Genomic DNA, 12,798 nt, shown 5'->3' with positions numbered 1-12,798 from the left:
AATGCTGATATTGATGGTACAGTTCTGAAGGACTGAGGGTGGGAGGATAGAAGCAAGAAGTGATTTGGAGATTTACCACACAAGTCTCCTAGATCAATTGGTAGTTCCTGGTTTATTGATTGGGGAACTCCCTTGCTAATAAGTTTTATAAAGATGTAGATCTTAGGGAATATTCAAATATTCTAAGGCAAAGTTTCTTAAACTTTTTCCACTCATGATGCCTTTTTATCGAAGAAAATTTTATGTGACCCTGGTATGTAGGTATATGAAACAGATCTACAAATCAAACATTTACTGATAATAAATCATAATTTCACAACCCTCACATTCAGCGATGGAACCCCATTGGGGTTATGACCTAAATTTGAAGAAAATGAATTCTAGGGTATCTTGTGCTAACATTATCATGTTAAAAAGTCATATTCAATTTTCTTCAATGTTAGTATGAAGGAAAATATAATATGAGAGGCAGGGGGAATATATTAAGCAAAGAACTAATCTAGGCATCAAGAATACAGGTCTTGTCTCCATTGCTTGACTATTAGTTCACCTTTTTCAATGTACTAGGCAATTCTAAAACGCTGTTACAGATGAATTGCTGGTCTATGTTTTGGTGAAAGCAGTTTCCATGCCTTTACTGTTTTCATACTGTTACTTAATACACATATTTGATGCCTCCCTTCCTCTTTTACCAAAAGGTTTGTGGGATCCCAGAACTAGAGCCAGAAAGAAACTCAGTGAATATCCAATCCTCTGATGCCCTCATTTAATAGATGTGAAAACTAAGGTCCAATCATAGGTCCAGATGAAAAATGAAATAAAATTCCTCCAAAGATACAAGGCAAATTCTTAATATTGGAGAAGCCAGTTTCATTCAAGAATTTCTAGGTAAAATTCCAGTTACCACTCTTTTTCTTGCTTTTGTATATGATGATAAACATTGGTTGTACCATGAAAAGAAGTAATATGATAATGATGACAAAGAATCAGAGCATTCTGACATAAATTCAGCAAAAGTTCAGTAGATATTTGTCTAATATTTGGAATCATCCAGCTTATTAACTGAAATTTTCACTTTTCTTTCATATATCTGGGATTAGTTACAATCAAAAGGCAAAGTCATCACAAAAGGACATAAGGCATAAATTACTTGGAGGGAAAGGATAATTTTTGCCATTGTATCCCAGTGCCTTATACCAGTTAGGTGTTTACAAATGCTTGTTTATTGATTGGCTGATATATGTACTTAGAGGTTTCCATGATGAGGCTGTGATGAGAAAGTGGATAGATTGCTTATGAATAATTCTCATGGGGTCAGAAGTTCTCTAGTCACTATCATATTGTCTTGAATATTCTTCACCAACTTCCTCTTTTGCCACTCTCTGTTCTACATGATTATTTCTTCATTCTTCAACAAGATTATTTGTTCATAGACCCCTGTCTCTTAAGCTGTAAATTTAACTTAATCATAACATTCTTGAGACTATGGATGACATCTCATATGTCTTTGAAGTCCTCAGAGAATCCAGCCCACAGTAGGTGTGCAATGAATATTTATTAGTTGACCAATTAATTGGAATTTATTCAGTTTAAGGATCATGGTAATATGTGTGCATGTGTGTTTCTATATGTATGCATGATTTACATGAATTCCAATCCTACATTTGGGCATCACAGTAAAATATTTTGTTTTTAATGGAAATTTTGACTGTGTCTTTAGTAGATTTAATTATGAAGACAAATCAGAAGCACAGTTATTTTCTTTGGTTTAGTTCTATATGCAACTGATTTCATTAGAAGATCAGCTCAAACGACTCTTAGTTGATTATATCTTGTCTCTTTCAATTCCAGAACAAATATGTCTACTGGCTTGAGGGACAAACTTCTAGTGAAAATCCCTTTAGGGATTTAGAAATAACTACCAAAGGAGTGCTGTCTCTCACCTTGCCCCTTAAGGTTTTCACCTATTGAGAGGGAAGTGAATGCTCGTTTCTTCACAGCATTTGCTGACAATCTTGACATTTTAATTTAGACAAAATGTTTGGCAGGATCTTTGTTGTGTCAGATTCCCCTCTCCCTGTCCCTCCCCATTTAATCTATTTTTATCTCTTTACTTCATTCCTATTTTTCTATTATTTTATTCATTTAATACTTTAAAACTATCCATAATGCACTAACATGAGGGGATTGATACCCTGAGCCATCCATAATTCAAACAAAGAAATCTTGATGCTTTCCCTCCTCCATCACCAACTCCACAGGAGTCTGTGGGATTACAGATGTGGAATCAGAAAAAAAAAACTCAGAAGACATCCAATCCTCTGATGCCCTATTTAATAGATGTACAAACTAAGGCTCAGGGTGTTTTTATGACATGTTCAAGATGATAAAAAGTCCTTCATCACCAGAGCTAACATCATTGTCACAGCATCATACTGTTCCCACTCTGAAACAGGGTTTTTTGTGTTTTGTTTTGTTTTTTCCTATTTCTCAGATGGTCCATCTTGAGTTAAAAAGCAGCCCTATGGGATAGAGTTGCCCTCACAAAGGAAAGAACTTCAGTCCTAGAACAGTTGGGGGACATAAGCACAGAGTATCTTTCTTTCTCTTTCTTTCTTTCTTTCTTCCTTTCTTTCTTTCTTTCTTTCTTTCTTTCTTTCTTTCTTTCTTTCTTTCTTTCTTTCTTTCTTTCTTTCTTTCTTTCTTTCTTTCTTTCTTTCTTTCTTTCTTTCTTTCTTTCTTTCTTTCTTTCTTTCTTTCTTTTTCTTTCTTTCTTTCTTTCTTTCTTTCTTTCTTTTTCTTTCTTTCTTTCTTTCCTTTCTTTCTTTCCCTCTCTCTTGTTCTTTTTTCTTTCTCTCTCTTTCTCTCTTTATTTCTTTCCTTCCTTTTTTCTTTTCTTCTTTCTTTTTCCTTTCCTTTCCTTCTTTCCCTTCTTTCATCTTTTCTTCTTCTCTTCTCTCTTTCTTCTTCTTCTTCTTCTTCTTCTTCTTCTTCTTCTTCTTCTTCTTCTTCTTCTTCTTCTTCTTCTTCTTCTTCTTCTTCTTCTTCTTCTTCTTCTTCTTCTTCTTCTTCTTCTTCTTCTTCTTCTTCTTCTTCTTCTTCTCCTTCTCCTTCTTCCTTCTTCTTTCTTCTTTCTTCTTCTTTATATATCTCAAGCTATTCAGTCTTTAAATATGGAAATCTATGACTTCTCTGTGGATCTGGAAATTTCTATATTTGCAAACAACTAAATGAATTCAATCAATGGATTATATTTATTGATTGAATTCAGCAGGTTGTTTTCTTTCTTTTTTTAAACCTTTTTTCTTTATTAAATCTTTTTACTTTTCAAAACATATGCATGGATAATTCTTCAATATTAACCCTTTCAAACCTTGTGTTCCAATTTCCCCCCTTCCCCCATACCCTCTCCTAGATTGCAAGTAGTCCAAAATATGTTAAACATGGTAGAAATATATGTTAAATTCAATATATGAATATATCTTCGTATAATTATCTTTCCGCAGGTTATTTTTAAACTAGCTGAGTGCTTCATTTAATTTTCAATTCAATTGTTACTCAAGACAGTTTGGTCTGTGGGAAAAGTGAGGGAGTAAAGTTGAGATGACTGATATATAGTTGCAGGTGTTCTTCATTGCCTAGAAAGTGGATATCAATAAAACAATCACATCATTTAGATTGTTATTGATAATTTATTGTCATCTCTATGCTTGTGTATTTGAAAAACATTTCATAATTGTATTGAGAGATTATTTTTCACAATAATTTTCTGTGTGTGTGGATAAGTCCGATGACATTTACTCCTTATAATGATTCATGTTTTTATTAATAAGAGTAAGGGCCCAAGAGAGAGGCCATTTTAGAGTTCTAAAATGAATCAGTGGAAAAACTGAACTTAGTTTTAATTTGGAGAATCAGATCATAGGGCCGAATTAGAACTTATGTTTACAAAAAATTAAGTCCAATAAAATATTATTAGCCAAGGAAGTTTACCTATAGGAAGGTTAAACAATATTTATTGGGCACCAACTGTATGCAAAGTATATAGCTCTCTTTATTTGATAATCCTAATTGGGAAGTATTAAAGACATGTTATAAAACAAAATCAAATAAATATCTTATTTCTCAATAATGATATTTTCAAACAGATTCAGATTCTAACTTTGTGGTGTTACTTCTTCAAAAAAGATCAATATTAAATAAATTATGAAATAGTTCTCTTTCATTTTTATAACATTCCCTAGTGACTAACACAGAAATCCTCTAGAACACTATAAGATTCATGAGTAAGCCAAGATGGTTTGATTGTTTAATCTCTATGTTCTCTCATCTTGGATAAAGTGTAGCATGTATATCTCATTTTCTTGAAACTACATTTATATAAATACAGTTTGAATACACATATGTTAGCCAATTACCTGGTCATTTCTTCCTCCAGAATTCTGGCTGGATTTAACATCGCCAAAGAAAAATTTACTAAATAAAAAGAAATTAACAGAAGACATTTTTAAAAGTTTGATCTATAAAAAACTGGCATTGATAGTTTCAAAATCACTGGCTATCAGCGTGTATAATAAACACCATTCTCTATTTAAAACAACAGCAACAAGCAAAGTAAACACCTTATTGGAGTTTAAATACTTAAAAGCTAGAAGATTCTATAGTTCATATTCTCTAAGCAAAATGAAGTTTTCTCTTTGCAAATACAATTTCACTATGAAGAAATGACCTCAAGGCTTTGGGGAAATATGTTACAATAGACATAGAACAGGGAGGAGAAAACCTCCCTTGATTCTCCCATGCTATTTATTTGTGATATCTAGAGCTGCCTTTAAAAAAAATCACAAAGGCATTTCAGGATGTGGGAGAGGTTATGGGCATTGGGGGAAGAATTAATTGAACTATCTCCAAAAATGTCCATACCTCTCCCACATCCTGAAATGCCTCCCTTGAGGCATTAATTCCTCCCTTGCTACAATTAAAAGGTGGTTTTCATGGCAATGGGGAGGGGGGAGATTTTCAAGCACTTTCGGTAATTTGTAACTCTTACCATACTACATCTAGTAGAGTAGGAAGGGATAAGGTCTTCAGAGTTTGAATCACAACAATGCTGGATGAACTATACCCAAAGGTAACTTAGCAATGATTTTGGAAAGCACACAAGTCTGCTGATTTTCAATTCCATTCTATATTTATAGACTTCTGGAACCTTAGCATTAGAAAGGATTATAGGTGAATACCAGATACCTAGGCCAACATTTTCATTTTACAGGTAAAGCAGTAAAGAAAGTTTGATTTTCCCATTGTTAACTTTTTAAAGTTAAGAAATAAACCCAAAGCTAGTTAATTAGGAGATCTGGTAGCAGAACCCATTTCTGCTCTTCATACTTATTTCTCAAAGCAAATGTATAATTTAGAATACAAATGGGACATGATCACAACTATTAAAATGAGGAAAAATGACAATATTTTCTTAAGGCATGTATCTTATGGTATAGTTATTATGTTGGATGGGTTTGCTAAACTATTTTCTCTTTTTTATTCTTTATTACACTGCATAGTGGGGGGAAAGAAGAAAAAATCAGAAATGAAGATGACATAAAGACAAACTTTTGATAAACTGGAGTTTATTAAAATAAGAGCATTTCCTGATTTTGCATTTTAAAATCGTCATTCAACAGCTAGGTTAATGGTTTATGTTCATATCTATTTCTCTCCCCTCATTCCACCCCAACCCTCTCATACAAAAAGAAAGAGAAATAGTCAGGGAAAAAGAGAGAAAGCCAATATTTATCCCTAGGCCAAAACACTAGATGGATGCTTCCCCATTTAGACTTTTATCCAGCATTATCCTCCCTTCAGTGATGCTGAACAACATGAAGAAAAGGCAGCAAAAGGATAATTTCCTTTTACTGTAAATTGTACTCTTGATTCTGTTTGGACAGATCAGTTCAACCTTGGTCCCTTTAACATATGCATATATACCAGAGATCATGTTCTCTGTCTACAATGGATTGTTTCCAAAAGCGATAAGGATAACATTTATTTTATCCTTTAATTTTGCCAAGATCTGCTGACAGGCTAATCTTCAATGTATCACCACTATCTCACACTGGAAAATTGTTCTTCCTTTGACTTTAGGCATCAAACTTTCTTCTTTCATCTCCTATTAGTCTATATTTCTCTAGCTCCTTTATTAACTGATCTTTTGACAACCCTTAATGAGAGTGCTCCTAGGAATTTGCTTTTGCCCATCCTTTCCTCCAACTTTTTTTTTCTTTCTGAATAATCTCATGTACTCACATGGTTTTGACTATCATTACTATTTAGAGAACTCAAAATCTGTGGTGCTCCCTCAGTTTCCTATCTCCATAGAAGTGCCATATAAACAAGAGCTATTAGACTGTAAACTCCATGAGGGCCCAACTTTATTTCTATATAGCACAGTGTTTTGTATATAGCTGGCACCACATGTTTGTGGAATTGAAAATAAGAACTTGCCTAAATAAGTAATGACTATAGTCAGATACTATAAGAAATAGGAACTTGAAGATATAAAACATTTTGGGCCAATTCCCAACACGAGTCCACAAAGCATCTCAAAGCCCAGAACCAGAGAAAGGGCACATCTGCATGAATTTTTATGTATGTGAGACCTAGTTGAAACAAGAAAGCACTTGCAGTAACATTCTCCCAGACCACATTAGGTTGGTATTGATGATAACCTCTTCCTGAAAAAGGCCTCTATTTGATTTTGGCAAACTACAAATCACCGCCACCTACCAAATAATGGAGATCCAATTCTAACAACAAGAGCTCACTTTTATGAAACTGAGGGTCAGAGAGGTTAAGAAATATTAACCAAAAAATTGGGAAGGAAATCTAAGTTTTTCAGGCCCAAATCTAAATTTGGTACTTACTGCAGTATCTTAAATATTGTAGATATTTAATCAATGTTTATTGATTTATTGATTAATATTTTTTTATACTGCACTATTCTGCTTCCAACCATATGGTACAAATGGAGTCTAGTGAAAAATAGCTGAACTAATTTGAATATTCAGATAAGGTAGAAGTGTTCTAGTTTGATGATAAACAGTTGCTGGTTAGATGAATTCATCAAGGCCAAAATCACATGCTGTGGTCATCTTTGAATGCTCAACTAAGTCTACCTTTTTACTCCCCACATTCAAAACTATTTGTGTTTGTTCTGTTGTTACACTGTCTGCAACTTGATAAAAAAGTAACAAGTGAGCCACCTTGCTGGTCTGGATTAAAACATCTCAGATGTTTGTGTAGCTAAATGTCTGATAAAAGTACAAAATAGCAAGTTCTAACCAAAAGCTGCTTGGTGGAGGACACATAGTACTGGCCTTGGAGTTGAACTCCCACATCTGGTATTTAGTAGCAGATTAACCATCAGCAAGTTACCATGATCCCTCTGAGCCTCAGGGAGCTCTCTGAGGCTACATTATAGAGGGCTCTTTCATTTTGCATGGGCAGAGGAGTTTCCCAACCAATAAAATCACAGGTCCTTAATATCTGGATATACCCATGTTGATTCTTGGGTTTCAAACCTTTTTGGACTATTAAGTCCCTATAAAACATTAAAATGCTGAAATTCCAATATGAGGACTATATAGAGATTATATGTATAAATATACATATAAGAATATATATTGTATGCATATATATATGTGTTTTATATATATAGTGTGTACATATATATATATGTATGATGAGTGTGTGAGAGAGAGACAAAGAGAGAAAGAAAAAGAAAGAGAGATACTTCTCTTATTCTTTTTTTCTAAATAGGGAATATTATTTTACAGAAGAAACATTTATTTTAATATTTTCTTTGTAGCAATATAACTAGACTTTCAATCCTTTGGGAAATTTGAAAAAATGAAAATCCCTTTGCTTATTCCTAAAAACGCTTGTCTTACATTGATCCTATCTGTGAAGGAATTTCAGTTTTGGTTTCAGCTGCCATATTCTATACAAAATGACAAAATAATTGGTACAAAAGATTCTTGCCTTCCTGACATATTTCAAGTTTTCCTAAAACAAATGTATGTGATATGCAAATCCTATCACAATGCACTGAAATGTCAGTTTAGAAAACATAAAAAGAAGATGTTTAGACACTAAACAGCTTGAATTTTCTAAAGCTACTTAAATTGGGTTCCTCAACTGAGTCAATGTTGACCACATCTGTGCAAACAAATTGTGCTCATTGAACAAATCCATCCATTGCATGTCCTTAGATAACTAGGTCTTCAGAAATGTGAGCCAAGTCCTATAGAACACTCAGAATCCTTATCAAATACCAAACATCCTTTATGGTGGAAAGCTACATATCCTCCATCAATGTGTTTTCTTCTTATACTCAACTCCCCCTGCAGTATACTGAATCCCATAAAGTTTGGTGATTTCATGGAAGCCCAGGAAAGTTTGGATGAAGCACAGGAATCTTTGGTACCATGGTATTTGGTCAATCTGAAGAACAATCCACTACATTAAAACCTCACTAAAACCAAGTAAAACAAAACAATCCTTAGGGAAGGAGCTCTTAGTCTGGATTTTTGAATTTGTTCCTTTTAAAAAACATTTAGATAACTATATTTCAATACAATTGGTTTATTTTATAGTCCTATGTATTTTATTTTATGTACTTAAAAACATTTTTTTTTCTGAGAAGAGCTGCATAGAATTCACCAGGTTAAAAAAGAGTTCCAAGACTCACAAAAATATTAAGACCTATCTACCTTAGGGATTCAAACTAGGAAGTAAAACCAGCTCATTTACTTCAGTAGTTAAGTAAAACAGAGTCCAGGAAAAATCAGTCTAATTCTGATTCTGTTTATGAGCTATTTAAAGTTTATATATCTGATTGAGCAAAAAAGTGGAGGCTGAAAATGGACAAAAATACTTTATTACCATACTAAGCTAAGCACTTCTGTCATGCAAAAATTATTTTCATCATCATAAAATTTAATATTTGATTTTTCAAAATGTTCAGGATATTGTATAATTATTTAGAACATGTTAAAAACAACAAAGATAGAAACACTATCCTCAAATAGAAAATTTCATGTTAGACTCACTTAAATGGCAGACTGAAAATTTTTCCTCCTCTAAAGGAAACGTATCACAAACATTTATTTATTTATTTATTCATTCACCTACTCACCCATTAACCCATTTATTTATTTTAAAATCAAAGTAAAATAGACTTCCTTTTATTTAGGGTATTTCCTGAAAGCTTGTGAAATCTAGGAAAGACCAGGAATATGGCCAAACCAAGTTGGCAAATCACTGCAAAAACCTCGTAACAATGGAAATAAAAACCTATTCTTTTGATCAAGGAAGTGGATAATGGGACTAAGAAAACCAAAACAAAAATGCTTACCTGGAAAAGAAAAGTTTCCTGCAGTATTTACAAAACTATCTGTCATTTCTCCAAATACTATCATCATAAGCGGGAGACCTGAACCATGAGCAATGGCCATGATGGTGCCCAGCACCATAAATAATTTATCTTTCCAATCAGAATATCGAAACTGAAAAAAAAGAAGAAAGGAAACAAAACAGGATTCAATTTGCAGAATGGAATACTCTCATTTTCCACAAATATGTAATCTCAAAATTGGGAAAGATCTTAGAGGCCACCTGCTTGAAGTAGTACCTGCCAACAATCCTCTCTACAGCTGCCAAAAGCAGTCATCCAGATTGAGGTGGAGATTGCAAATGAGAGGGAATCCTCTCTTTTCCAGTGTTTTTCTTGGTAGATACTGGGTTGGTTTGCCATTTCCTTCTCCGAAGCTCATTTTACAGATCAGTAATCTGAGGCAAATAAGAGTTTAAGTTGTCCAGGATCACATAACTTGTAACTATCAGGCTGAATTTGAATTCAGGAAGATGTCTTCCCAACTCCAAGCCTGGCACTGTCTGCACTACAGTACCACATTAGTTGCTCAATTCTACTTTTAATTAACTCTAATCATGAAGAGAGGTATGTATGCTCCTTTCAATGGCCAAAATTAGGTTTGGGATGATCTCAAAAGAGTTGTCTAAGAGACATCTCCATGATTGAATCTATTCTACACAAACCTATAGTTTTGTTTTGAATCAGGGGGTTCCACTTGAGACGAAAGACATACTCCTTCATCTTTCTAAATCCCAAATTCCTCATTTACAAATTAGACAATATTTGTAAAGCCTGAGCACGGTGCCTATTGCATAGTAGGAGGTTAACAAAGGCTTATTATTCCCTTCCCTCTTCCTCTTCATCTATAAAGTAAGGACAATAATACATGAATTATCATTTTGTTGTAAAGAAAGTATTTTGTAAGCTTTAAAGCTGTGCATGTGGGAGTTGCAGTTACATTTGTTTCACATAAAAGGAAACTCAGAGTTGCATAGGAAGGGAATCCACAGAGGACTAGAGTCTTAGACAGAAATCTAAGCATCTGAAAGCTCTAAGTAATCCGAGAAGCTAGGCTGGGTGGAAAATCACTTAGACTGCCTGGCAATTGGCAACTGAAGGCAACCTGGGGCAGACAGGGGCTGAAGCCACAAAAAGGCTCTAATGCCATCCATATAGAGGTGAATGAATAATGAGAACTTCCCAGACAGCAAGCATTTCATTTTTCTTTAATTAGGATTACTAGTTAGAAAAGCAGTATCAATACCAGTAGGACCAAGTAATTAACTTTAGGACTATAAAATTGGATAATTAGGGAAAATGTGAGAGTAATTTTGAGGGGATAGAAATCCCCAAATTGTATAATGTCCCCAAATAGCCTATGAGAGGATGATCTGTCTTTTATATTTGTTCTAGATGGGAGTACACTTGAAAAATAAAACAAAAAAAATCTATATTGTCTTTCAAAAGCAGTGATTTTTTTTGGGGGGGGGAGTTCCAAACTTGAGATTTCCTTGATGTGGGAAAGTCCCAGTGTGGCAGCTCATCTGTACCTTACAGTATTAAAAGAAAAATGTGGAACAGTGGAAAAGATAAGTGGCCCTTCAATCCAGAGGAGCCACTTCTGAGGCAAACTATCTGTGTGACCTTGATATTTAATTTTCCTGGGCCTTGATTCTCTCATCTAAATGCTCTCCATTGTCTAGTCATGGGTGTCTCTTCATGACCCCATTTGGGATTTTCTTGGGAAAGATACTGGAGTGCTTTGCCATTTCCTTCTCTAGTTCATTTTTACACGTGGAGAAACTGAGGCAAACATGGTTCATTGATTGTCCAAAGTTTTATATATATGCTGCCTTCATCTCAGGCACAAAGTGGGTGGGTGAATACCCATCTAATTCTTGTTCCCACAACCATTGAGTTTTAGAGGCCGGCCACAGCCTATTCTTTTTAAGGACCAAGCCTCTCTGCAAAGTGACATGCTACTTCTCTGATAATTTTGCTATTTGATCTAACCTTTTGTTCTGTAGATTAGGAGCTGAATTGAGCATTTAGGCTTATTTACTCTGTCCAGATAATATTACTTCTGCTAAAGCATTGAAAACTACTTTCCCTTGGGAGCTGAGATGTTAACATTCCTGCACTTCAGCTGAAGCTTAAGCAATAAAGAAGTGAGACCTTCAAAGGTTACTGAAAACAAGTGATAACATTTGACACCCACAACCCCGGAGACTAGGCAATTTACTAAGGTCTCAGTTACAACAAGGATCTTCTGGTCCTTACAGAAGGAAATCCTTTCCTTCTTTGCTACACCTATTTATCTGTATTGTAATCTTTCTATGACTATCTTTTTAAATGATTATTTCTTTTTGCTCTCCTCATCTTTCCCTACTTCCTTCTGTGCCTATAGCTCCTCTTTTTGTATTTTTCTTTGTAACAAAATGAGAGGTCTTATTGAATTTTGGGTTTGAAAATGGGGTCAATGGTATAAATATGAGGACATCTGGGTCTGCTCAATGAAATGGACTAAGAAAAACTAATTTAATCTGTGGAAGTTACCTAGCAGTCAGCTATATTTCCAGTATTAGGATTTCTGATATCTTCTGTATTATCCATGAAATCCCTGTAAATCAACTCATCTTGCATTCACTCCATCTTTTCTGAGAGGTTGGGGTTGGGGGAGGAAGGTTTCCCCATATTTGTGACTTACTGGAGCTGTTGCTGACTTGGAAGGATTAGAGAGAACTGCTAAGAATAAGTCACAAGATCTGACCTTTTAGCAGGCAGAATGATGCACTGAGTGACAGGCCATTTTGCCTTGACCTCAATTGGACCATGTTGCCAGCTAAACTCTTCACAACTTGGCTTTCTTCCTACCCCTCCAGTCTTCCACTCTCTTTTTCTCCTGATACCCTACATTCTAGCCACACTGGCCTATTTGCTGTTCCTCCAGGCACTGAGCACCATCCCCCTTGCCTGGAATGCTCTCCCTCTTTTCCTCTGCCCCTGAGATCCCCCATTCAGTGTTTCTAGAGGCTCCAGATTGCCTCACTTGATTTCCTGTCAACTGCCATTAACAGCTGTTTTCAATCTGTCTCTCTTCTCCCTTTGCTCACTGTTAAACTGAGCTTAGTCTCATGATTTCCTTCCCTATTCTCCATTCCCTGATTACAGGCAAAAAAAAAACCCTTCAGAAGTTAGTTTCTTGGCCGATTCTCTACATTTAAAAAATACTAATAAAAAGGGGAACAAAGACTTCTTAAAAAGAACTGTCCTTGACCTCTCCTCTTCCACCCTCCTCTATTTTTTCCACTAAGACAGCAGAGAAAGTTGCAAGAGCTACTAATGAGTCCTTTGGGAATATTTGGTGA

The 12,798-nt window shown here is 34.9% G+C and overlaps 1 protein-coding gene across 6 annotated transcripts in view; it reads right to left on the bottom strand.

Moving 5' to 3' along the window:
* LOC141542352 (phosphatidylcholine translocator ABCB4) overlaps nucleotides 1–12,798 on the bottom strand; it is a 109,258-nt gene that overhangs the window by 76,026 nt on the left and 20,434 nt on the right. For 5 of the 6 annotated variants that reach the window (XM_074266647.1, XM_074266652.1, XM_074266646.1 and 2 more), the window contains exons 4-5: nucleotides 9,413–9,563; nucleotides 4,419–4,476 (exon numbers count right to left, since the gene is read on the bottom strand). In XM_074266647.1, coding sequence (XP_074122748.1) covers nucleotides 4,419–4,476; nucleotides 9,413–9,563 — 209 coding nt within the window. Of the gene's footprint in view, nucleotides 1–4,418; nucleotides 4,477–9,412; nucleotides 9,564–9,688; nucleotides 9,845–12,798 lie in introns of those variants that run through there. The other variant, XM_074266648.1, reaches the window with a different exon arrangement.

The sequence above is a fragment of the Sminthopsis crassicaudata genome, chromosome 5 (assembly GCF_048593235.1).
Source record: "Sminthopsis crassicaudata isolate SCR6 chromosome 5, ASM4859323v1, whole genome shotgun sequence".
Taxonomy (NCBI): domain Eukaryota; kingdom Metazoa; phylum Chordata; class Mammalia; order Dasyuromorphia; family Dasyuridae; genus Sminthopsis; species Sminthopsis crassicaudata.
Note: the sequence above shows the minus strand (reverse complement) of the source record. Positions and strands in the feature narration are given on the sequence as shown.